We start from the raw sequence: 27,480 nt of genomic DNA, 5'->3' as shown, positions 1-27,480 counted from the left end.
GTCACCTTAACGCTGACATATACACTTATGAACTCTTTCAGCACTTGACATAGTTATAAGAAGAATATAATTAGTGATGCATATGTTGAAAGAGTTCCTAAGTATGTATAGTAGGGTCATAACTAAGGTAACATGTAAGGTGAATTTTCATGTCATAGTCAAGTGCATGTATAAAGCATTGGGGTAATAATGGATGTGTATGTAAATTATCTTAACTAGTTACACTGTGTCCTTCTAACTTCCCCTAGACCATGCTGAACCAGCTCCCTTTCCCTCTCATCTGTTGCATCTACCTTTGACTAGTTGATATCTGCAAAGTTTTTTAAGCCAAGACAAGGTTATTAGAACGTTTAAGTAAATAACTACCACCAATAATCTGCAGCTTTCTTTCTTTCTTTAGTTATTAATGGTTATGCGCTAGTTGTGCATTTTGTATGTGGGCTATATTTACTTCAGCAACCTTATTAGATCTTGGTTTGTGAAAATCTTTCACTGCACACAGCAGAGCAATTTCCTTCCACACAAGTGACAAGCAAGGAAGTGTTCCTGGAAAGCAAAAGTATTATTGAAAGACTCATGCGTGACTACTCGTGAATAAAATACAATTTTGAACCCCCACACGATAGCTACCAAAGGCCCAGTTTTGCCTTCATTCCATCTACAATCTAATTCCTGCACTTGGATCTCCCCATTCCTCTCCTTGGCCACTGAGGGACTTCCCTTCCTTTAAAGGACACTGCCTATGACGCCATTCACTGATAATTAGGCAACTAAAGGATCTATAGTAGAGGAGGGACAAGGACACTTTGCTTTCATTTTGCAAAAGCAAACTCCAAGGTGATTCAGTTCCAGGTTCCATTTTCTCTAACAAGCCATGGTACCACAAAGACAAGGTCAGGGCACAGGTTTTACAATGGGCTGTGATTTAGGCCTATCAGTTTTCAAGAGCTGATCTGCCTGAAAGTTCAGCTTACATCCAATGTTTGTCTGGACTGGTGTGTCTGTGTGTAATTCAAATTTTAAATGTATGGAAAGAAACTGCATCTTTCCATTCAGCCTGCACAGCACCAAATACAGCCTCACACACCCTATAAATAGAATACTGAGATTCTGATCACTCTGCATACAGTGTGTCCCGGAGTTACTTGAAATAACTTGCCCATTCACATTTGCTCTCGATTTATTTCCTAGGGGAACGTTCAATAACTGGCAGCTGCAACTGTAGTTATGCAAGAAGGTATCTGCAAGTCTACTGAGACCTGCAGATGACTCTCTAGTGCTAAAAGCAACAAAGTGGACATTAAGCCACGTGCCTGCCTGCCTGTAACACTCCCGCCCTCCTTGAACTCTGCTTCTCTGACTGTCAGCAACATTTGATTGAGTTGCAACTCCTGCTATTCCAGCAGTCTGCTACAGGATACAGTGGGGCAGAGGCAGAGAGCTGGAGCCAAAGAGCTGACCTCTTGCTGTGAGCTTGCTGTAGATCTGGGAGTTTACTTCCTTGTCGCGTGTGTAACAACGGATCTCCTCCACTGCCTCGCGAATGATGGTAACTGCAAGCACAAAACCCTAAAGGGGGGGAGGAGAAAAAAACTAAATGGGTAAGAGGCCAGAAAACATCATCTGTCTCAGATCTGTGTAATGCACGATACTGACCAATGCCCATGCCTATGTTCAATGTTTTAGTCTTATTTTCCTGACTTCTTATAGCTTATTATTATGATAAGTGTTATACAGAACCCTGGTAGCAAGATAACAATACACTCACATTTTTAAAATATCATTTTATTTATAGGCTTTCTGTGCTGCTTGCCAGGCACATCACAAACAATTTACCCTCGCAACACCCTTGTAAGGTAGGGAAGTTTTATTTCCATTTTACAGATGGGAACCGAGGCATTCAGGTGCATAACCTGGTCTACATCTAAAATTTAGGTCAACCTAGTTACGTCACTCAGGGCTTTGAAAAATTTCTCACACTGCATGACGTAGTTAGGTTGACCTAACTCCCACTGCAGACACAGCCAGACTGATGGAAGAATCCTTCCATTGATCTAGTTACTGCCTTTTGGAGAGATGAATTACCTACATTGATGAAAAAACCCTTTCTGCTGATGTAGGAAGCATCTGTACTATGTGTCTACAGAAGAAAAGCTTCAGAGCTGTAGTCGTGCCACTCTAGCATAAATATGGGTTAACCCCCAATGAAATCAAAGGGAGTTAGATGCCTAAATACATTGAAGGGTCTGGGCTGCCATGGTTTGCCCCAGATCACAAAGGAAACCCACTGCATTGCCAAATCTCCCAAGATCTTGTCTTGTGCCTTAAGCACAAGACCATCCAAGATAGTTCATCTAATTTGATCCTACAAACATACAAGTGCCTAACTTTATTACCATGAGTAGTGCCTCAAAATTAATGTGACTATTCACAGTACTAAAGCATTGGCAGGATTGGGGCCTAGATCATTCTCTTCTATAGACATGAGCAACTATTTCAGTTTCTTACAGCATGGAGAACATACATACTTTTAGTATTACCAAACTCCAAAAATAAGCAGAGCTCAGACAAGGCAACTCCCTCTATGGGCTAGTATCACAAACTCATTTTATACTAGACATTATTCAGCTCTGATTCACTACACTGCTAAATCTGGCATGTCAATTAACAGAGCTGCGAGTGCTTTACACTTCATGTGAAAATTCATATTACAGAAACTTGTAATCAGGCAGCAGGGATCTTGTCAACCAATGCATCTGTTAGGTATTCAATCAAATTCCATTTTTTTTTTATTGTTTAAAAGCATGACAGTTGAAACATGCAATAAAAGACAAAACCACAGACAGATTTATAAATAATGCAGGAAAGGGTCTGATGAGTAAATAAACAAATGGGATAAGAATTTCCAATGTGGTTAATGAATTTTTGGGTGCCCAACTTAAGATATCTTTCAAGGGACTTGATTTTCAGAAAGTGCTGAGCGCCCACCCTTTGAAAATCAGACCCCTTCAAGACACCTCAAGTCAGGCACCCAAAAATTACTGATCACTTTGGAAAACCTTGGGCATACAGTGCTAACAATATTACTACCTGACACTGACAATAATTAACCTTTTCACATGTTCTCTCCCTCCTCCCCTTTTTTTTTTTTCTTCCAAACCAAGAAACTGTCTCTGGTTTACTGAAACTGAAGGAGAGCATTTTCTGCAATTAAACTCAGACACTCTTATAGGTTTGTTTTTTGTGCACACAGTCTCACCTAAAACATACAACACTGTAGTAAAATTGTGCAGTGTCTTAACTACAGTTCATGTGTATCAGTGCAGAACCACAGGACACATTAGCAGGAAAAAATTGACATTAGCTTTGAAATGCAGACAGTATTGCATGCATTTGCATTATTTAAAGGGGGTATTTTCAAAGGGACCTAACTCAAGCTCCTTTGAAAGTTTCAGCTTGAAAACTTTCCTGTTTATTAGACTGCAGGAGGCTTAATTAAGATATTTTAAATCATGTTTAAGCCCCCCCACCCCCGCCCTCTTTTCAAGGACACTTGAGTATTTAGCAAATAATACACTTTGGTATCTATTCTAATAATAGATGATAATGATCCTAATAATTCCACAAATTATACACAGTGCCAATTAATATTAATGGCAACTTTCTGCCTGTACAATAGAGAACAACTGGTCAAAAAATGCTAATTTTTATAAGAATTTTCTTTTAAAGTTTTCAAAATTTCCTGCATAAACTTCTACTTTTCTATGACAAAACCCCAATATACTGAAAATTTTGAGTCTCCATTGTGTGACCACCATTAAAATGTTCCCAATATATTTTTCGCCAAAATGAAAATAAAAGCCATTTTTCACAAAAAAACCCAAACGTTTTGACAAAAAAAATAATCTTACCAGCTTTGCTGTGGAGAAAAGAGAGTTGGTCAAATATACAAACTACTGAGATAGTCTCTCATTGCCTTCCATACATAATGCCCATTAATATTAACAGGAATTATATTCTTACATCAAGAGAGAATACATCCTTAAGGCAGTGTTTCTCAAACTGGGGTCGCCACTTGTGTAGGGAAAGCCCCTGGTGGGCTGGCCAGTTTGTTTACCTGCCCTGTCTGAAGGTCCAGCCGATCACGGCTCCCACTGGCCATGGTTCACTGCTCCAGGCCAATGAGAGCTGCTGGAAGTGATGCGGGCCGAGGGACTTACTGGCCGCCCCTTCCAGAAGCCCCCATTGGCTTGCAGCAGCGAACCGCAGCCAGTGGGAGCCGTGATAGGCTGGACCTGCGGACGGGGCAGGTAAGCTAATCGGCCCGGCCCACCAGCGCCTTTTCCTATACAAGTGGCAACCCCAGTTTGAGAAACACTGCCTTAAGGCTTGGAATTGCTTTAATAATGTAAACATGGCATAGAACAGATTCATATTACAGAAGCCAGGAAGTCAATAATATACAAGTTGATCTTTTGATAGAAGCATTTCATTCCAAAAGGGCTAGGGTCAGTACATTTCACTTTGGGCCACTCAAAGATTTGTCTGTTGGGTAATTGACAAGGAAAAAAAGACAAGGCTTCTCTGTCACTTAATGATTTCAGAAACTCCCAGGATCTTTCAGACAAAAAAGAAAAACAATCTGTGTTGATTATTTTTAGCTTGCTTTGCAGATCAGTAATCTAAAGAGTTTGGGTAGCTGAATTTCAAATAATCATCCAAAAATATTCCCACATGTGCTGCCTTACTATGCCATCATGTATGTCATTCTATACCAAAACACTTGTATCAGCAGTCAGTAATGAACAAAGACCTTTCTTATACTACTCTCTGGCAGCTCATATGCTGAATCCTAATTGCTCATCTAGCCTAGACAAAACACAATTGCTTATAGGATTTTATAAAAAAAAATTGTTGGAGAATGGGGGGTGGAAAATGGGGGGCTTGTTCAAACTAGTTTGTGACACACTCACGTTTCCTAAACAGGACAAATACAGTAACTTTGTTATGACATATGCCAAAACATGAATTTGATCAGACACAGGGCTGACTACCAGCAGAGTTTTAGTTAGCAACTTCATTATATTCTTTACTTCTGGGGTATCAGTTTGCTTTTGCAAACAGGATTATCAGATTGAGGTAAATTAATGGAAATCATTTTTCCCAATTCAGCTGAAAATGGGGAGAATGTTTTACTATCACTACTCCAGGAACTTTACCACCAGTGATTTCCAAAGAGCAGCCGAAAAGTGTCCTCTTCAAAATCATTGTGGATTTGTGGTTATTTTAAATATGTTTTTGCTTCCTATATTAAAAGTAACAAGCTACACCCAAGGATTTCTAAAACCTGTTGGAAGATCCAGATAACCACAGTTCATTTGCAGCCCTGCTGAGTGAAGACAGATGGCAGCACAGGTTTGATGCAAGTGTTTTCTGCCATTTGTTTATCAAAGCTGAATTGTTAACGTACTTAAAATACTATGCAGAAAACATACGATATTTCTTGGTGATTAACTACTAGCTGACCTCATGTGCAAGAGAGGGATGTAAACCCGCAAGAGGCTGCTCACTGGAAGTGGAAGGGAAAAAAGTATAGAGCTGCACAGATTTTTAAGTGGCTGTTGTAGCTTCAATTGGCTTGTGCAGAGCATTCCTATGTGCATTGGCCATGTAGTTTAAATTATCTTATCATTCCATTCAATCACTCCTTATTGTGCCTTTTTAACTCTTCTCCCCACCCTTCGCCCTCCCAAAAAATCAGTGTTGTGTCCTTATTTTTTTTAAGATCACCATCCCCTTTTATCTGGTCTGCTCCTAAACACTTATTTCTATTGCCCCAGATGTCAAGAATTATAACATTCAAAAACCAGTCGGAGAACACTTCAACCTCCCTGGTCACTCAATTACAGACCTCAAAGTCACAATACTGCAACAAAAAAACTTCAAACACAGACTCCAATGAGAAACTACAGAATTGGAATTAATTTGCAAACTGGACACCATTAAATTAGGCTTGAATAAAGACTGGGAGTGGATGGGTCATTAGACAAAGTAAACACTATTTCCCCATGCTAATTTTTCTCCTACTGTTACTCACGCCTTCTTGTCAACTGTTGGAAATGGGCCATCCTGATTATCACTACAGAAGTGTTTTTTTTAATCTCCTGCTGATAATAGCCCACCTTAATTGATTACTCATGTTATAGTCGGTATGGCAACACCCATTTTTTCATGTTCTCTGGGTGTATATATCTTCCTACTGTATTTTCCACGGCATGCATCCGATGAAGTGGGTTTTAGCCCACAAAAGCTTATGCTCAAAAACATCTATTAATCTCTCAGGTGCCACAGTACTCCTCATTCTTTCTACAGTCAATGGAGTCAAGGATGTCAGCTATAAAACCCAATGTCCAGAGTTTTAGAATTAAATGCACATCTTACTGGAGATCTGATATGCATATCTGTCATGACTGCCCAGGCATGCATATGTACATATACCTGCAAATGCACACAACTCTGAAAACAGGGACCTAAATGTTAAAAAAGTCATCTCCTGACACCTTACCATCCTGACTTCCACTGGAAAAAGAAGCATGGCAAGGTTCCTCTGAGCAACTCCCAGCAGAAAGGGAGCTTGGTTCATATGCACACCAAGAGGTAAGAGACAGGCAGAAAAGAGCTATATAGAAAACATTTGAGAACTCTGTAATAAGGAAGTTATTCAACTCTTCCTGAAGATTTGAAATTGAAATAAAGCCACATGGAGCCCTCGTGGATGGACCAATTTACTCTAGAGATCTGCCTAACAACTTTAACGAGAGACGGGAGAACCCATCTCAAATAGTCAGCTAGCATCTCTTCCCAAAGGCTATAGTGAACTTGGCTTTCTGACTTCTTCCAACTTCAGGGGAAATATATGGTTGCAAAACAACAGATCAGTATGTGTGTATATTGGAGGTGCAGAGGTTTCAGACAGAAGTATCTATGCTCTGAGCAAATTTGAATAAATAAAACGTAAAAATATATATTTTAAGCAACTAAAATATGCTATTTTAAAATCAGCACGTTGACCCATCCAAAGGCTATAAATCAAACTGTTTGGCGGGACTGCATGATTTGCCTTCATTGCACACACGGTCATTCATTAAGGTCACTTTTGAAAACTGCCCTTTGGCCCTTTGCTTCACCTGACAAGCTTTTCTGAAATCCTGCTGATTTGCAGCCCTCTTCTGGAATGCTGTGCCAAAGCAAAATGCTCTGACACAAACCCTCCATCTTCACCTTTAACTTTCTAATAACTTAGCAGCTGTGACCAATACTTACAGTGGCCAGGAAGATGTTTACTTTGCTCGTCATTTATTCTCTCACTTTTTCTGAGTATAGAAGTGGGCCACTTGCCCCAGTGGTGAGTATGCCTAGTAGCAGTTGTGTAAGAGGCAAAGAATTATGCCCCTATTAACTCAGATGAAGAGGGTATAAGTAGCAGAGTCCTATCATACCTTTATGAAATTAATTTAAAAGAGAGAATAAACATCTACACTCAGACCATTTAGAGAGCAGACTTCCTAAAAATAAGCTGCCAAAAAATCATGTGAGACACAGAATTACTTAGATCGGAGAGATAAGACAACAAAGGACATTTTGTATTCAAACACTGAAACTTTCTTGAATAAACAAACCGTAGATTACCTACCAAGGGAACCCAATACGTGTAAAGTGCACCAAGCCTCATTTCAGGGACAAATTGAGAGCAGGCCAGAAGTAAGAAGTAAAGATTAAAAAAGTATTTGAACTGGTTAAACAGCACCTACAAAAAAAAGGAGGAGGGGAGAGGTTAATGGCGATCTCAAAGTTATGCATATTGAACTAGTGATAAGAGACATTCACTTCTGCTAGCTCCTAAATCCTAAATAATGATAGCAAAGTAGTGCTGGAAATAGTTTCCAAAAGGTCATCTTAGTGAATATAACAACATGCACACAAATGTAGTTGTGCTGTACAACAGATTCTGCAGTAGTTAGTTTTTAATACATACATATGATTTTACCTTTAAACTTTTGACAAATACCACTCAGAAAACTGACAGCAACTGTAAATAGTGGATGTCTAACCAACATGATGTTTTGCCTACAAAAATATTCTAAATATATATTTAAAACAAATGCAGTTTCAACTTGAACTGTTTTGAGAATAGCTCCACTAACTCTTGCATATTGAACCACCACTAGTCAGAACTCTGCTTCATCAAGGAGTGGTTTTCCTTTTAAACTGATGACAGAACATGACAATGTGAGCTGAAAGAAAAGAGCATACGTGATCTGGCCATGCATCGTGATGGCTCTGTGGCCAGAGGGTAGCCTGTGGATGCAACACAGAAGAGATGCTGATAGGGAGGAGGGCCATCTGCTCTGTTGCCATTGTCAGGGAGTAGTTGGAGCCAGCAAGAAGCAGTGCCAGTCAGCAAGGAAGAGTGTACCACAGCAAACTACAGCCAGCAGGTGAGCAAAAATAGATATCCAAAAATTGCCCCAATCAGCGTCTCACTTGCCATGTGTCTCTCCCAAAATAAAGTGCTCCATCCGCAGAATAGCCTCAATAGATTCAGCGCCTCAGTGATTTTTTCAGGTGATCCTCTTATTTATAGAGGTGAAATCATCCAATCAGAGAAGAGAAAACATACCAGGTGAATTAGGTGCCTAATCATGCAAACCAGTATCAAATATTCAAAGGAGCACTTGCTGCAAAAATCCATATGCCCAAGCACATTCATAAGAACTCTTCATTGAAGAACTATGAATAAACAGATCTGAGAAAAGCATAACATGAGGGTGAGAGTGGAGGTGGTCAAATCTGATGAACAGGTTGTCTGACCAGCTCATCAGGTGCTACACTGAGATAACTTATCCATAGCCCAAAAGAAATAAACCTGCCAGGTAACCCATTAAGGATCATTTGCAATCTGATCAGTTGTATCCCAGCACCAGGAGAAGTTTCTCAACGAGCTTGCTTAAGAGACACATGTTGGACACTAGGCATTAGTCTAAAGCAGGGGTAACCTGTGGCACATGAACTGATTTTCAGCAGCACTCACAGTGCCCGGGTCCTGGCCACCGGTCCAGGGGGCTCTGCATTTTAATTTAATTTTAAATGAAGCTTCTTAAACATTTTAAAAACCTTATTTACTTTACATACAACAATAGTTTCGTTATATATTATAGACTTATAGAAAGAGACCTTCTAAAAACGTTAAAATGTGTTACTGGAACGTGAAACCTTAAATTAAAATGAATAAATGAAGACTCGGCATACCGCTTCTAAAAGGTTGCCAACCCCTGGTTTAAAGTCACCAGAGCATGTCTGCTCTGCTTGTGAATTTTGGAAAGAAACCCTTAATAGGCTGCCATAGAACTGATTGACTATGTGGGCCTGTGTGACTCAGTGGACCAAGAACCCCATGTAACAGTATAGATGTGCTCTGGCTGCCATTCCAGCCCATGAGCTTCAAAAGTATTGGCATAAGGGCTGCAATGAAATCCATCCATGTGACAGGGGCAGATTCCATTCATCCCCTCCCTTAAACCCCATAAACTTTGGGCCAGAGTGAATTTCACTCATAGAGACAGCAATATGAGATTTGTATGGCATCTATTCTACAACCATAGAAACTATTAGTTAATTTTACGTTCAACAAAAGGTGACGTTTAGGCAGTGCTGTGACTAGGTATTTTAGTGCCAGGCGTGAGCAAGCATATTTGCGTCCCCTATCATTCCCTCCCGCCCACCCCATTTTTCTGCCCTGATGGCTTTGCACCCTGGGCTGCTACCCTGCTCTGGTTACAGCCCTGAGTTTAGACAAGGTGTATTAAGCATATTCCTAACCACTTTATAGGAACAGAATATTAGCTCTTTCCTCTGACTTAAGGTTCAGCATTCACTATGTTGTAAAAATCACTGAAAATGAGGAAGGTGTTAGGGGTACGAAGATATGAAGTTTCATGGGCATACATACCCCAGGAAGAAATGTAAAGAAGTTGTATTTCTGATTGTTGATCACATTGCGAGGGTATCTCTGGTCCCGTTTTTCTGGATGGCCAAGCCAAACCGTACGAGGCCTTGGGTCTCTTCTTCCGCAGCATCTCATACACTCGCAACACCTATTGGAAGGACATATTTAATTTATGAAGTAGTCTCCATTTTAACCCCCTCCATGATCCAGCCTACGTTCCCTGCCTTCCCTTAACAAAACAACTCACATTTCTTCCACAAAGCTTCTTAAACACAGACTCTCCCCCCATATCGTCCCCCAGCAAAAGTACTAAATAAACCCACATAAAAACTACAGATGCATACTGAGCATCACTGCTTGTTCAAATCACTTGCCATCTTCTATCCATTCACCATGGATTTTGATTGTAAGCTCCATGAGGCTGAACCCTGGACTCTTTATTGGTCTGCAAAGTACCTAGCACACTTGAGGCACTATAGGCCTGAGCCAAAACCCATTAATGAAAAGATTTCCCTGGGCTATGGATAAGGCCCTATATAAATCATATTACTGTTATGATATACAGCATTTTTATGGTGTTTTATATGTTTAAAGCACTGCATAGACATTAATAGTTAATCCTCATTAACATTCCTGAAGGGTATGTGGGTAATGCGTTATTATTCCCTTTTTAGATGTGAGGAAACAAACATTGAGAGATAACGTGACTTGCCCAAGTCCACACACTGAGTTAGCTCATCTCTTCCAAGATTAGATTGTAAAGATCGGAGAAATTCTAATTTGAGATTCATTTTCTCCTATCATTCCCGGACTGGAGTCTCATATTACCATGAAAAAATCACAGGCTGGTGCAGCCTTAGATATAAGGAACTCACATAGCAAAGAAGGATTCTGATTCTGTTTGGACCTTTTCTGTCAAAACAAGTTTCTGGAACTAAGGAAACGTGGGGTAGCCGGGACTCTCTCTGCATTGCTCCAACTGCAGGATCTAGGCCCGAGTGGCACAAAACTGCCCTGACTATATTTTGCTAAAAGAGTTATTGCTTTTCATTGTATTACTTCATGGGTGCTGTGTGAAGATCCACATGAAGAAAAGGGGAAGTGAACTGACTATAGAAAAGTAAATATCCAAGATGTTAAATGTCCAAAGCAAACAAACTGAAAAAAGATGCAGACTTTTTCCCTTCCCTGCAACCCTTTTAAGTGATAGTAACTTTAGCTGATACTTTTAACAATAGAGGGTACAAAATATCCAAACAAATATGAATTTTATTTGTCCCTTTAATGTCTGTCACAACACAATATTTGGCAAAAAAACAAATGTATGGAGTATTAATATTTTTATTTCTTCCAAAACATTCACAAAAGAAACCCATCAAAATTGGAAGCCCGTCATGTTTTGATTTTCTACCCAGATGGCATTCTCCTTTCCAGTGGCACCAACTTTCTAATCTGCCCGGGGGTTGCTCAACTCCCAGCTCTGCCCCAGGCCTGGTCTCCACTCCACACCTTCCCCCAAGTCCCCACCTGCCTCTTCCCACACCTGCCTCTCCTCTTCCCACCCCCTCCCCCAGCACACCCGGCCTCACTCTTCTCCCCTCCCCACCCCCAGTGCCTCCTGTACACCATGGAACAGCCGATTGCAGTGGGCGTGAGGCGCTGGGAGGGGAAAGGAGGTGGCTTCCGGTGGGTGCTCAGCACCCACCATTTTTTTCCTGTGGGTGCTCCAGCCCTGGAACACCCAGAGTCCGCACCTATGCTCCTCCCATCACCAACTTTAAATTTTAGCTAAAATAAACAAGAAATAAACATTTCCAGCTGTAGTCCATTAATCTTCTCTTCTCCCTTTTCTGGAGCTAACATTAAGACTAGGTGACATTTCTCCTGTCCTTTAGCAGAAGCCACAGAGAAATCCTGAAAGCCACAAATTTCAGCATAATGTGTTTAAAACTGATACTGTGACTATAGGACACCCTCTACTGTAATGTAGATGTATTTGAAGTATTGACTATAAAATACTAGCCATGCTACAGTATATGGGGATGTTTCTATATCACCTACTTGCAAAACATGAGTATCTGCAATTTTGGCCCTATCATGAATAATAAAAAGACCACGGCCTGATCTTGCTATAGCTGAAATCAACTAAATCTAATGAGATACATTTGCCAGAATCAGAAAATGGAATGCATGTCATCTTTCGGATTTATACTGTACACAAGTTAAATCTCCTTCAAAGTATGTTAGGACATCAACTTCCAGAAATCTATATTCTTGGCTTTTGAAAGTAATTAGTGTCACCAACTCTTCTGATATTTGATGTTTTCTCTCAAAGCCACAAGATTCCCAAGAGGTCAGATTACATCTTTCTTTTTTTCCTTTCTTTTAGCCCTGCTTGTGGCAGACTAAAGACAGAAAATGTGACCTGAGTGTTCCCTGAAGGCTCAGAAACCTGAAGGAAAATAAAAAGAACCCCCAAATCATTCCTTTTAAAACCCTCTTGATTTTCAGACACTGATGATTCTGGGAGCCTGATGTGATTTTTAAATCTTTAGAGTTGGCGAATTGAGCGAGTTTTCTTCCACATGGATAGCTGAAACTGCTCAAGACCTCCATCTTTCATGGTTATTTGTAGACTGGGCATGTTATTCTGAACAACTGGTAGCTGCCACACCCTACAGTTTAAACATGGAGTGGAATTCGGCCTCTCTGTCCTCTTTACAATCCTCACAAAAAGCTCCTGTAGAGGCACGGTGCTGGCAGCACAGGTCAATGTCTGCTATTGCAGCTGTAATTTCAGAAAATAAATTTCACTATCTATTGCCCAAAAATGGTTTCAGGCAGTTGAAATCCACATTTGTATAAAACTTCATCTTACTCCCACAGAATGTGAACAATATCAGCTTGTACTTTGTCACTGTGTCACAATCAACAGGTGTGACATCATTGAGCAGCACACACCCTAAGACACATATTTGCTGAATTACTAAAGTGAATCCCATCCAGAATGGGAGGGTTACTCACATTCTGCTAAGAAAAAGCAATGGCTTAAACACTGGAGCCCGCAGTGTTTATGCTCAATTAAATCTATGCACCTTTTGCATATGATTCCTGACCAGGCTCTAAACTTGTACAGTTCCCTCTGTCTCCAGCTCCATAATGAACACAGAACAATTCTGTCACTCTCCTGCTGATTTGGTGGTCATCTGGAATTCCATACTCATCCTGCAGAATTTGCTCTCCCAGTCTCCTCCCCTGCAAATAATTATGACATCTTTTTAAACCTATAATAGGAATGATCCATTGCATGTCCCATCAGTCCAAGGCAGGCTGCACCCTATCCCAAGCCTGGCTCTGTTTGGATCAGCAGTGTCATTAAAACATCCAATGCAACACAGCAATCCTCATTCCATTATCCACAAGTCAGTTACAATCATTTGGCACTTCTCCTGACACAACCTGATGTGCATTATACTGCTTTGATCCCAGTTATTATAGCTAGCAAAAAAATCGGGTCCCAAATACAAAGGCCCTAATACACAGGAGAAATGGAAGAAAACGAGAACAAATAGATGAACATAAAAATGGCTTTACTGGGTCAGACCAATGGTCCATCTATCCCAGTATCCTGTCTTTCAACTGTGGCCAGCACCAGATGTTTCAGAGGGAATTAACAAAAGAAGGCAATTATTGAGTGATCCATTCCTGTCGTTCAGACCCAGCTTCTGGCAGTTGGAAGTTTAGGGACACCCAAAGCATGAGGTTGCATCCCTGGCCATCTTGGCTAATAGTCACTGAAGGACCTATTCACTGTGAACTTATCTAATTCTTTTCTGAAGCCCAGTTATACTTTTGGCCTTCACAACATCCTATGGCAATGAGTTCCACAGGTTGACTGTGCGCTGTGTGAAGAAGTACTTCCTTATGTTTGTTTTAAAGCTGCTGCCTATTCATTTCATTGGGTGACCCCTGGTTCATGTGTTATGTGAAGGGGTAAACACAACTCCCTATTCACCTTCACCACAACATTCATAATTTTACAGACTTCTGTCATACCCTCCTTACTCGTCTCTTTTCTAAACTGAGAAGTCCCAGTCTTTTTAATTTCTCCTCACATGTTATTTCTGTATCTGCTAGAAGATACAGCAATTTCCCATTCTCCTTTGTCCTTACAAAAGGACATACTTGGAAACAATCTCTCGCTTTTTCAAAATGGCAGTGCTGTTGCCTTCCAAGTCAGCAAAGGTTGTTTTTCCTCAAGTTTCCTCCTGTCACTGCTTGAAATAAGAGCTAATCTTTTTTCCCCTTCTTATAGCAAAAGGATTTGTATTAGATTTCATTGACATTTGAAATGCAGCGCAGTATCAGATGCAAGCTTACAACAGAAAGCCTTGGAGATCAGATAGAAATGCATATCCGATTCACTACATTAGATAACAATATAAAGATGTCCGCCTTAAATTATAACAGTCATCTGCTCAAACAATTTGGGTAACTGTGTATCTGACTGATCAGAAATAAAGCAAGTAAATTTCCATTTAAGGAAGTAGTCAATGCTTTCCGCAGGTAAACTCTCTATATACATATTGCAGAACAGGAAACAGCATGGTGAATAGAGCACATCATACACTGCTACAAAGGTGGTTTTATACAAAAAAGTATTAGCTTTCATGCATTCCACCCCCCCCATCTGCAAATAAACACAGAAAAAAAAAATCTAATCTGCTAAGAAAATGCTTTCAGAATCCAAAAAGCTCGAAAATCTAGTTGGTTTACAGAAGCTAGCAAGGAAAAGGTAGTCTAACAAAGTATTTCATTGACATCTAAATAGATTAAACTTTTATAAGAGGCATTTTCTCACTCTCTTTAGACCAGTGCAAAATGATTTCCCACATAATCAGATCACTATTCTGATGTGATTGCATTTCACTAAGAAGCAGTAAGTGAAACATCAGAAAGATAATTTGTGTGTGTTGTGGTATAGCCTACGGGCATCAATAAGCTCAGAGCCCCATTGTGCTAGGTGCTGTACAAACATACAGTGACAGTCCCTACCCCAAAGAGCTTACAATCTCAAAAGAAAAAAAATAATAAAAATGATCACTATAACTATAAAGTTTTGCAAAAACCTCCATACTGAGAAAGCATAGAATCAAACAAAAATCTTGTCTCATACTACACAGTACTGCAGAGTACACTAGTACTGCTCCTAAAGGTGAAAGACTTATAGCTTCTCTCTATAGAATTACAGGTGGTCATGATTAAAGAATAGTAGTTTTGGTAGAAGAGAAGGGTGAAATGCCTTCACCTAAAACACTGGATCCCAGCACTGGTTGTCACATTTCTGTAAAAACACACTACGTCTAAATTATGGGTTCATCACCTTTTTCAGCCTATAACAATATACAGGTCAGCTTTATCACAGCCTCACCAGTTAGCATCTGCTGCTCACCTGCAAACTATTTGTTCATTTACTAGAGGAAAATGTACGAGAATTCTGGAAAATTTAATAGAAATAAATACAGCTTGAAATGTTAGTAACTTGAGTGATTAAAGCAATGAACATATATCTCAACTTATTGGAATAAAATTATCTACAACATCTTTTAACCTTCAAGTATCTATGACGGTCTTTGATTTTTAATATGAGCTTTCATCCAGGTTATTTACATTTGATTACTTTTAGGAAGTGACACTGTGTGTTACTCTGTGTTTGTACAATGCCTAGCACATTTTTGACTGGTCTTTAGGTATCACCATAATAAATGTGATTCATAATAATTCAAAATCTATCCAATTTCAAAAGAGAGTTAAAAGTAGTTTCCGGTACCACCCTTGCATCTGAATCTCCCTGCTAATTTTTGCAGTTTGACAATCACACTTTCTTGTGTTTTAAAAGATTATCCCGTCTTCCACACCTCCTTTCTCTCTCCCCACCAACTGAAAGATAGACACAAAAAACTATGGGAAATTGACTATACAAGGCAAAACAATTAAACTGACCTCACAAAAATTGTGGTCAAGTTTACGAATTAAACTTAAAAATAGATTTTTTTTAAATCTAATTCCTTTCAATTATGGTTCTTATAGGTGTTGCTTGTAGACTTAGAAACAAATTCAGACAGTGCTGTGATTTAAGTCAATGTTTTTCCTTTAACCTATACTAGTGCTATTTAAGAAATACCGGTAAATTCATGAAAATGCTGGTGCTCAGAGAGGTGTCAAAAGGGAAATATATTATGAATAGGAGGATTGTTTTCTCAAATCTCAATGAGAGAAGAACATAAAGTTAGCCAAATTTACTCATTTTAACTGCTGTATTTCGAATGACCTTCAGGGTGAAGTTCTAAAATAGAGGAACATGCATTTACAGTGATCAGTTTATCCCCACAACCTGCTTCACGATGACAGATTCCCACTAATCACATATCTGAAACCAAAGTTACTTCTGCTTCTCTTTCAGGTTGAGCCTCTTTAGGTGACTTTACTGAAATAAAAGAAACAAAGAGCTACATATCTTTATAGTTACTTGAGGAGATACGGCTAAAAGGGGGACCAAATATTTTAACATAGATCTTCTAATATCTTCTTGGCTTATTATAATTCACCAACATGTTCCAAAGATTATTTAAAATGATGCAAAACTAACTTCTAAAACTTTAAAAGTATAAATAGAATCACTGATACATTTCTTCAGAAATACAACAGAAAATAACACATGAATGATGCTAAAATACAACAGTGGCTTGAACGTTCTTATAAAAGGGAGTGCTCTATGTTGGGATAAATATACACATTTTAAACAGCGCTCAGTTTCTTCAAATCACTATGAACTTATAAATTACTGAGTATATAGAACACCTAACAAGATTTTAGTAACAAGACAGATTTGACCATAGTTAAAGCTCAATATCCTGATCCAGCAAATCATTTAAGAATGTGAATTGTCTCATATATTTTAATATGGCAACTTAAGTGCTTAAAGTTAAGCACGGGCTTGAATGCTTTGCTGGATCAGGGCCAGACTAAAACTTAAGAAGTAGACCCTACCACTGTCAGCGCTACCAAAGGAAAAGAGGGTAAAGGACCATGATTTCACTAAAGGTGCTAAACTGAAAGTGAGAGCACATTTTGTAAACAAGTCTATCATCTCACATAATATCCTCACCACAAACGCGAGTGTTGCTATTAGAACAGTACTTCACTACAAATGCAAGTATTGAATAACAGTTAATTATGTTAACTTTTAATAATTCATTTGCAATTTCTGTAACTTCTAGCAAATGAAAGATCCCACAACTTCGTTACATACAGGGGAAAGAAAGTTCAACATGTATTTAAACTCTAGAAAAGAGACTTCTTGCTTATCTGGATTCTGAAAGTGATACATATAATATTGTCCAAGTAAAGAAGAATTATTGCTACTTACAATACATTTGATTTCCAACACATTTGCAGGGAATTTACAAGAGATTCCTTATTATGTTTTCTCTTCTATTTGAGAACATTTTTAAGTGGTCAAACATAGTCCTGGATATCTATTTATACGTTGTTTGTACTTTCCTATTATCTACAGAACCTTATAATAAAAAGGGCAGAGTCTGACCTATGCAGTTCTGTAACAAAGTCTTTTTATCCAATTTAAAGAAAGCAGTAACAAAACAAAAAACAGACATGTTACTCCAGTCGGCAATAATACAAATCCACAGGTTGCAGTTGATGGTTTAATGGACTAACCGGAAAAGTCAGTCAGCAAGTTTCAGAATCACATTACATCCAGCCTTCTCCAGAAAATGTAAAGTTAAACAAAGAAAGCATGTGGCAGGGTATTTCCACAGATAGGTTTAAAAATATAGCTAACGATGCCAGGAATACAAACTTTGACCTTTATCACCTGTATGTTCAAGACAATCCCTTAAAGAGCTTTTTGTAATGAAAGCTTATAGTCAAACCACTACAGCTGGAACTTAACACGCATCCACTTCCCTGACCTTGTTTTTTCCTGTTGTCCCACAAAACAACAAAGCAATCTGGACAATTTTGTTGACTAGGTAGAGAGCAGAAACCTACAAACCAAACTAAACATCCCCAGGAATGCTGAATGGCAACAGTTCATCTCCACACATCATTTATGCAGGTGCAGTATGTCCACCCATTTGACAAATTTGTAATGGAACTTATAGTAGAAAAGCAGATATTTCTGTGGTGTAGACTTTTATGGCCATTCCTAAAGGCAAATATTTAGCTTCTTAGGAAGATATCCAACTACATTTAACATTCTTTAAAGTCCTCACTGAAATCTTATATTTTGTTCACTGAAGATAAATTCTAAAACTCATTATTTCTGCTTTAACATCCTGCACTCACATATATGGGCTAGTCTTTTGCTAGGCATAATAATTATTAATGAACTGTTATAACAGCAGTTGGTGTTTTAGCAGATCGAGGCTAGGTCCGCGTCTTCAAGAGTTAATAATAAAATTTAGACAAATCACAGGATAACTGCTTAAGTGAAAGGAGGTGTGGAAAGATTGTTAGCGAGGAGCTCAACACAGAAAAACTACAGGAAGCCTCTTTAGTGTTTTCTTTCTTCCCCTTTGGAAACTGAATTATCTTAACCTCTCAAAATGCATTTGATGACGCTGATCAACTGGAACCAGGAACAATCTGTCATATTATTGAAAGTTTGCTCTTGACTTTTCCTTGTAGGTTATTGAGAAGTCAATCAAAAAGTCATCCCTTAAAGGTGGAGTTTTCAACTTTTTCCAGGATAAGTCATTTGTTTTCCTTAAAGAACTGTACATAGACCCTAAATACAAAACCTCAAACAGCTTGCATAATCAACCAATGCATGGTCATTTTTTTTAACAGGATTCGTGTTAGGGAAATAAATCTTTAAGAAAGTGATTGTGTAGGAGAGAGATGCAAGTTTACCAGGAAGACCAATGGATTTCTTTTCCTTGGGACAGGTTTTTGTTTGGTTTAGATGGTTTGTTGTTGTCTTTGTTTTCGGGGGGAGAGAAGGGAATGGCAATGCTGGACGAGGATGTTGGAAAATATTTTACTATTCCTGTGAAATCATTAATACATTCAAATTGCTTTTTTAAAACCAAGAAAACACTGGACACTTTTTGAATGGGTACCCACCTATTACACTACCCCTATCGTGGAGATGTAGTTAGGATTAGTTAACACATTTCAAAATTCAATAATCTAAGTATTATTCTAAGCTAGAATAACAAAATCAACATTTAAAGAGTCTTTCCACATAAATGAATCATCAACTGCTAAAGTTAGAAATATCTTGAGTGTTTCTACTTTTTTCAAATGGAACTAAAAACACTACCATTAGCTACTACTGTTATTTAAATTATATTATATTTTCTACTTTATACTCTATTCTACTAATATTGATGAACACCTGCAGTATCACAGTAGCAGTCATTGATGTATATAGTCATTACCTAAAAGCACTTTACTCCAAAATAAAAATTTTACTGATTTTTTCAATTACTTCCTTTTTTAAATAAGATACAAAAACATTAAAATGAAAACTTTCATAGAGTATGAAAACAAGTTGTTCTATATTCCAATCAAACACGATTTGGGTCAAAAATTACTAAGAGCATTAACCCAAGTTATAGGTTTCTACAACATCCATACTTTATCACAACAGTTACGACTTCAAAGTGTCAGAAAAGTTATGTAAAAATCTCATTCAACCTGTTGACATCATTTGCAACTTTGAGTTGCATCTACTGCCTTTGTTGACTGAGGCCCTTTTATCTTGCAAAAGGATCCATGTGGATCCAATTTCAGATAGGCTCTATCAGTACAGGCATCCATTCATGCATACCCAATAGCAGAACTGGGCCCTGGACTAAGTTTTTTTTAGGATCGCAGTCAGCACAGCTATAGAACAGTGAGCTGGGTGCTACTCTGCCACATGCATAATCAGCACGACTGTTATCTATGGTTCGGATCCTGCCAGGGCTGGCTCCAGCATTTTTGCTGCCCCAAAGGGTGAAGAAAAAAAAAAGCCGCAATCGGTGCCACCTCTACCTGCTCTACCAGCTCCTCATTCTTCGGAGGCAAGTCCTTCCCTCCAAGAGGGATCGAGGGACCTATCACTGAATTGCCACCGAAGACCCAGACATGCCACCCTTTTGTGTTGGCTGCCCCAAGCACCTGCTTGCTCTGCTGGTGCCAGCCCTGGATCCTGCCGTTAGAAATATGCAGTTCAGACCCTTATGCCTGCACAAAGCACTGATGAAGTAAGAGAGGCTCCACACAAGTGGACCTCTGTGCTTGCGAGGGTCTGTCAGGGGCCTAAACTCTGGTTACCAAATCTTTATTACTGGTGATGAGGCAAGAGGCAGAAAGACACCATCTTGATTTGCAGAGATCAGGCTAAGTTTGCAGTAATAGCCACAAAAAAAAATTCATTGTCAATAGATTAAAATTTATACAGAGGTCATTGAGAGATACCCATGGAAACATTTTGGGGAGTACTTTTCAGAGGATACCACCACTTTGCCATTAGATTCTCCTGACTTTTTAAACTGATCCATATTATTTAGAATGTTTTTTATTGTTTCAAAGTCTATTGCATTGTAATTGGCTGTGCAGCAGGGCTAAGTGCCTCAATGAAGGCAGGCACTCATTAAATAAAGGCCCCAATCCTACACTTGACTTTGCATGAGAGAAACACCATACTTGTTTGTAGCCCCTTTGAAATCAATGCAGCTCTACACAGATGCAGAGGTTTGCTCATACTGTCAGATGCAGGATAGGGGCCAAAAATCATTTGTTCATCTATTCACTCCAATCCCTCCCTGTTGAGCTAATTTACCAGTTTAATGGAACCATTCAGATGTAACTCAATACATACATAACAGAGAAACCATGTGACTTATTACTGGAATCCTTGTTCTTCCTCATCCCATTTCCAATTATTCTTTGGTTTTCCTCACTTGCTGCATCACATTGATTATTATTTATTACTTTCATTACCACACTACCTAGGAGCCAGAGTCATGGAGCAGGATCCCACTGTGCTAGGTGCTGTACAAATGCAAAACAAAAAACAGTCCCTGCCTCCACATAGGCACAGCAGTCTTCCTGCATGATCTACATAGCAGGAATAGGGCCTTAGATTAGAAGGTGCTCAGGGTACAGATCAAGACTTTGCATATGTTCTTTGATATGCTTGGCATATTTGGGTACTGCCCATAACAAGAAATCAAACCACAGCTTTTTATGTCAGAATACATAATCCCCAGAAGTCCCTAGAGAGGTATGGGCTGTGACACCATCAGCATTTTGAGATTACTCAATACATGTCTCTTTTCGAACTGACAGATTATAGACTACAGCAAGTGGTTATCAGGATGTTGTGGCTAAATTGGCATTTTTATTTGGGTGAGATTAACTGTATAACTCAGTCACGACCAGACCACGATGACAAGTAAATTGTGAAAAACATGTCCATTATTCAGTTGCAGAATTCAGAAGTCACCCTTGACTGCAGACATGGGGATCAATGTTGTGGCTATGGCCAAGAATGGCTATTACCATTACCAACTTATTAAAACACTTGTTTCTTCTTGACATGGACCACAACCATCCTTTCCTTTGTCACATCTCAGTAATGGTACTGTAATGAGTTCCTCGCTGTTTCCCCCTTGAAATGAATCTGGAGGCTGAAACTGAGATGGAACGTGCCCGTTTCCTTGTTAGAAGGAGGAAGATCAGTAACATGGATTTGTCCTACACTGGCTGCAAGTATTTTAAACAGTTCTAGCTCTTTGAATTAGTATATGAAGTCATTCATTTAGGTCTCTGAGTATATGAACAATCTCCTCTTGCCTTATGTGCTTTCTCAGCAGTTACATTCAATTTAAGAGGTCTACTGTTACGTTAGGGTCAGAGATTTTAAGGTCAGAAGGGACCACTGGTCAATTATTATTATTTATTTATATTACAGTAGCACATATAGACTCCAATCAGAGATGTGGACCTCATTGTGCTAGGCACTGTACACACATATAACGAATGCCGCAAAGAGTCTCTTACAATCTAAACAGTAATCAAAACCATATTACAAGGTAGTGTCTTCCAGGAGTTAGCCTGGAAATCACTTTTTTGAGAGGGCTGTATATTATTAATTATTATTTGCATTGCAATACTACATAGAACACCCAGTCATGGGCCAGGACTCCATTCTGCACCTGCTACCATTTTCTCCCTGTACCCCTCTAACTAGCTGGATATGGATCCTTTCGTGCCAGGGGGCTTGAGATGGATGACTGATACTTCTGACTGGTTAGTCTCTCTTTAGACTTATAATATTTTGGGGGGAAAGGGGCCTCTTTGCTTTGCTTAGGTACTATGACAATGCACCGGATATATTGATTAAATAACTGACATATCACAGGCTGTTTGACGAAAGATAAGACTGAAAATCATTGTAAATAAGTCACTTCTCTGGAGTGTGACTGTCTTTAAAAAAAAGAGAGAGATCAGGACTTGTATAAAAAAAAAAAAAAGTCACAGAATCTCAAACCACTACAATCAATGCAGCATCACAAGAGCAAGCTGTCAAGTTCTTGCTAGCACAGGAAATACTGCCTCCAAATTAGAGCTCCCTAGCCAGTGACAGAGGGCTAGTGCTTAGGTTACATCAGGCACACCACAACAGAATGCACAAGAGAGACCTGTGCAGATCATGGAGACCTCTAAGAAAGCAAATCAGCTAAGGAGCATTGAGGAATACCTTAAGCCCCTCATACAGGTGATCCTTTATCTCATAACTGAACTTTAAGCAGTGGCCAACCCAGGAACTGTCGTACCAGATTACTACCATGACTGCTATATAGAACACATGTTCCACAGTCTAGTCCTCAGCGTCCAGGCCAACTTCATGTTATTAAATCAACATATTATCAGTTACACAACAGAAACCTTATCCATCAACAGAACATTGTAGGTTGCTCAATAGCTTCAGTTAAAAAGAATTCAAATCACAATTGCTAACCAAAAATATAACAAGATGGTAATTGATCACAATTTGTCACATTAGTTTCCAGTCAGCAAGTTTGGATTCCTAATCTATACACACATTTTGTACTAGTATAATGTTTTCAGTTAGGGTTATGATTTTTTTTTTTAACTGAACTAGTTATATCAGTACAAACCCTAGTGCGGGCACAGTTACATTGGTATAAAGCACTGGTACAGCTTATTCTCTTACCTGCATGGGAATAACTATACCAGTATAACCCACCTCTATATTAATACAATCAATACATCATCAGCTGTTGTACCGCTTTAGCTATACCAATATAATTAAAATAGTAAAATTTGTGAGTAGATAGAACCCTCTGTTATAAAGTTATATATATATTTCTCTTCCAGAAAACAAGTGTATTGTCATTAATAAAACCCCACTCAGCGAAGCAACAACCTGCAATCAGCCAACACTGAGCTAAGCAGGACAATGAGTCTGATCAAATGTTAAATGATAAATACATTAAATGAAAATTTGTATTCAAATGGCTCTGCCATACGCATGCCCCCGCTCTCCTCCCCCGAAAATAATCTACTGACAAGCCACCCAGCCAAGGTTTTCATAGCCATTCCAATCACCATGGTGCCTGAGTGCCACTGAAACATCCGAGCTGATTTTCAGAGGAGCTGAACTCCCACTGAGGAAGTCAATAGGTCTGAAAATCTGGCCACTGCCAGTTGGTTCCTGATCACTAAGGCTTAAAGCTGTCAGGCTATTTCTTCGTTTAAATTTGTTTAAGAAAAACTGGGTGTGTTGATCTCTTCATAACAGCAATAATACGAGTGCCAAGTGACTTCATCTGAGGCTCATTCCTCAAGCTTGTCAATATACGAGTCTCCAAGAGGTCTCTATTGTTTCGTTTCACCACAGGTCCTGCTGTCCCAGGACGAGATGGTGGGGGGCTTCGAAGCCAGCAGGGCTCGCCGCCTGCACCGGGAAGCAGGGCCTATTATTTTAGCGTAACAATGTTGCCGTGGCAGGATCCTGCCTTGTCTTGCAGTTTTGCTGGGCTGGGATTGCAGCGCTGGGTGTGTCACCGACAATGGCGTCAGGAACAACCTGTCAGCTCCTGCCGGAACGCTGCTGCGGCCGCCGCCTTACGGGACAGTGGCCAGGCAGCCCCGGGCGAGAGAGGAGACCTAGATTTGTCCCTTAGTAATGCCACCCTTCCACCACCAGCTCTCAGCCTCCCAGGGGGCTCCTGCGAGGCCAACGACCCTCCTAGGTCCCCTCCCAAAGACGGGAGCTTTTCCCAGTACAATCACCCCTTCCCAAAGGAGAGGGGATCCCCTAATGCCAGAGCCCGCGGTGGCCCCTTTTCTGGGCGGGTTGTGCTGCTGCAGGGGGACAGGGCCCTGCTGGACCAAACAAAGCGAACTGGGCCCCCTGCGCCCCAGCCAGCCGCATGGCGAGAGAGCCGGGCCCCCCTGCGCTGCCGGGACTCCTCAGCCGGCTTCTCTCCCCACCCCAGGGAGGAGGAGGGCAACCCCCACCCTTCCCCCGGGAGCGGACTGGGGAGCCGGTTCCAGGGCGGGGCTGGCTGCCCAGCCCCAGCCGGAGCCCAGCGGATACATGAGCCCCCAGGCACAGGCCAGGGCCCAAGAGGGGCGCAGTCCCCTGCAACCGCGGGGCAGCAGCCCAGCCCGCCGGCCACCGGGGAGAGCGAAGCCGGGAATAGGGAGGGGTTTTGGGGAGGCGCGGCAGAGCCGGGATCGGAGGGAAGCGCCCGCTGCGGAGCCCGAGCTCACCCGCTCCGGTGCTTGCTGTCCATCCGCTTCTTCTGCCTGACGGGCTGCAGAGGGATGTTATCGCTCATGGCCGCGGCGGCTGGGCGCAGCCGGGAAGGAGTGGAGTGGGATCGGCTTCCCAGCAGCGCCTCGGCTCGGCCTCTCCGCGGTCTGACATCGTCGGGGAGGGGGGCCGGGCTGGGCTGGGCTTCCAGCACGCAGGTAACGTGCCCGCTCGCCGCCTGCCACTCACACCAGCCTGGCTCAGGCCCCCTCCGCTGGGCGCTGCACCCCATCTGCATCTCGTCCAGCTGAACTACTGGCACTGCACCCTTACATGCCAGCCGGTGGACACTGCACCCCCAACCCATCTACTAGCACTACACCTCTGCACGCCAGCCAGTGGACACTGCACCCCCAACCCATTCACTGGCACTGCATCCCTACATGCCAGCCGCTCGACACTGCACCCCCAATCCATCTATTGGCACTTCACCCCTACACACCAGCTGATGGACACTGCACCCCTGCATGTCAGCCACTCGACACTGCACCCCCAACCCATCTACTGGCACTGCACCCCTACACACCAGCTGATGGACACTGCACCCCAAACCCATCTACTGGCACTGCACCCCTACATGCCAGCCACTCGACACTGCACCCCCAAACCATCTACTGGCACTCCACCCCTACACGCCAGCTGCTCGATACTGCACCCCCAACTCATCTACTGTCCACTGCACCCAAAACCCCCATCTGCTTAATACTGCACCCCAAAACTACACCTGCTCAACAACACACCCCTATACCCCATCTACTGATCATTGAACTCCTAAACCACATCCACTGGACACTGCACTCCATGTGCTGCACCTGCCTATACACCTCTGGTCAGAGAATCATAGACTTTCAGGGTTGGAAGGGACCTCAGGAGGTCATCTAGTCCAACCCACTGCTTGAAGGACCAGTCCCCACCTAAATCATCGTAGCCAGGGCTTTATCAAGCCTGACCTTAAAAACCTCTAAGGGTACATCTACACTACCCACCAGATCAGTGTAGCTGAAGTTGCATATCTTAGATCGATCCCCCCATCCCCCAGTGTAGACCAGGCCTAAAGAAGGAGATTCCACCCCCGCCCCCCCCCCACAGGTAACCCATTGCAATGCTTCACCATCCTTCACTGCAACCCTTCCCACTGCACCTGCCCACAACCCATCTGGGGAACTGCCCCCAAATCCTATACCTACCCCCCTGCACTTCCACACCCCAGGCACTGAGTACTGTACCCCCACACACTGCACCCCTCATCCTATCTACTTGTCACTGATCCCTCTCTCAGATACCCTCCGAACACTACCCAACACCCACCCCTGCAGGTACTGGTCTCCTTTACGTCACTGACTCCCCTGGGCATTGATCCTTGACACTGTCCTTACAACCCCACCATCACCAATTTAGGTCAGTATAGTTCCCTCCTACTGTTACTCAAACCAGCTGGACTAAACACTATCCCCTGTACATTCCCATGTTCTGTGCTCCTACAGCCTCTCCAGGCATCCCTTCCCACAACACAGCTGCCACCTCCTCCTCAAACTAATAAGTTTCAGACCCACTGTTCCCCCTGCTACACACCCTAGCTCCCTTTTCTGTCCCTACAACTCTTAGGGTATGTCTACACTACCTGCCGGATCAGCGGGTAGCGATTGATCTATCGGGAATCAATTTATGATAAATCGATCCTCAATCGCTCCCCTGTTGACTGCTGAACTCCCGCAGCGCGAGAGGCGAAAGCAAAGTCGACGGGGAAGCTGCGGCTGTCGATCCAGTGCCGCAAGAACACGAAGTAAGTAATTTTAATTCGATCTAAGATATGTCGACTTCAGCTACACTGTTCTTGTAGCTGAAGTTGCGTATCTTAGATCAATCCCACTCTCCCCGCAGTGTAGACCAGGCCTTACAGTCAGTGTGTTAAGAACACAGGTGGAGTACTTCCTCCTACTGCCTTCTCATCACACTTGAGCTTCTTCATAGTTCTCCCTCTCCCCCAGCTGCTGTAACTTTCTGCCTGCTGCTGGCAACACGCCAAGCAATAGATCCCTCAGTAGGAAGACATTGGTGGGGGAAAAGAGGTCTGGAGTTTGGCACGGGGACTTAAGGGGGACCAGACATGTTGCTAGTGGTAGGGAGGCTGCCAGGAACCAAGGGTTTCAGGTGGGGATGAGGGTGAAGATCAGGGGTGCAGGAGGAGATGCTGAGGGAAAGACTAGCACTTGCCTTGCCTGGCTAACTAAGGCAATATGGGGAAGCGGAGGCAAGCCACACTATGATACAAGGTGGCTACCATGAGCTTCTCCACTTAGAGTGTCAGTAAGCAGTGTCCCCTCTCCCCAGGAGATGCAGGTTCAGCAGCTGGGTGAGTGTTCCCCAGCAGCACAGCGTCCTCTCTTTAGTGGAGCAGTCAGGGACGACGAGATACCAGCACCCAGGATGTATCTGCTTGAGTGGCCCATCTCTTCTCTTCTGGCTATAGCCAGTGTCCTCTGCTGGGGTGGTGCTGGCAAGGCTGCTGGAGTGGAGAGTCATAGCACATTAGGGTAAATGATGGGTGGGAGAGTTTTGTTAGATGTTTTAAAACCTTAGGCTATATCTACAACTACGTGGCTGTGCTGCTGCA

The 27,480-nt window shown here is 41.6% G+C and overlaps 1 protein-coding gene across 2 annotated transcripts in view; it reads right to left on the bottom strand.

The window, feature by feature from the left end:
• ATP9A (ATPase phospholipid transporting 9A (putative)) overlaps window positions 1-24,995 on the bottom strand; it is a 103,666-nt gene extending 78,671 nt beyond the window's left edge. Inside the window, exons 1-4 of one of the 2 annotated variants that reach the window (XM_032804035.2) lie at window positions 24,824-24,995; window positions 10,010-10,154; window positions 7,694-7,807; window positions 1,461-1,569 (exon numbers count right to left, since the gene is read on the bottom strand). In XM_032804035.2, coding sequence (XP_032659926.1) covers window positions 1,461-1,569; window positions 7,694-7,807; window positions 10,010-10,154; window positions 24,824-24,891 — 436 coding nt within the window. In that variant the 5' untranslated portion in view covers window positions 24,892-24,995. Of the gene's footprint in view, window positions 1-1,460; window positions 1,570-7,693; window positions 7,808-10,009; window positions 10,155-13,101; window positions 13,199-24,823 lie in introns of those variants that run through there. The other variant, XM_032804036.2, reaches the window with a different exon arrangement.
• Between the last annotated feature and the right edge of the window lie 2,485 nt (window positions 24,996-27,480).

Source organism: Chelonoidis abingdonii, chromosome 14 (assembly GCF_003597395.2).
Source record: "Chelonoidis abingdonii isolate Lonesome George chromosome 14, CheloAbing_2.0, whole genome shotgun sequence".
NCBI classification, from domain to species: domain Eukaryota; kingdom Metazoa; phylum Chordata; order Testudines; family Testudinidae; genus Chelonoidis; species Chelonoidis abingdonii.
This window is presented reverse-complemented; position numbering and strand designations above follow the sequence as displayed.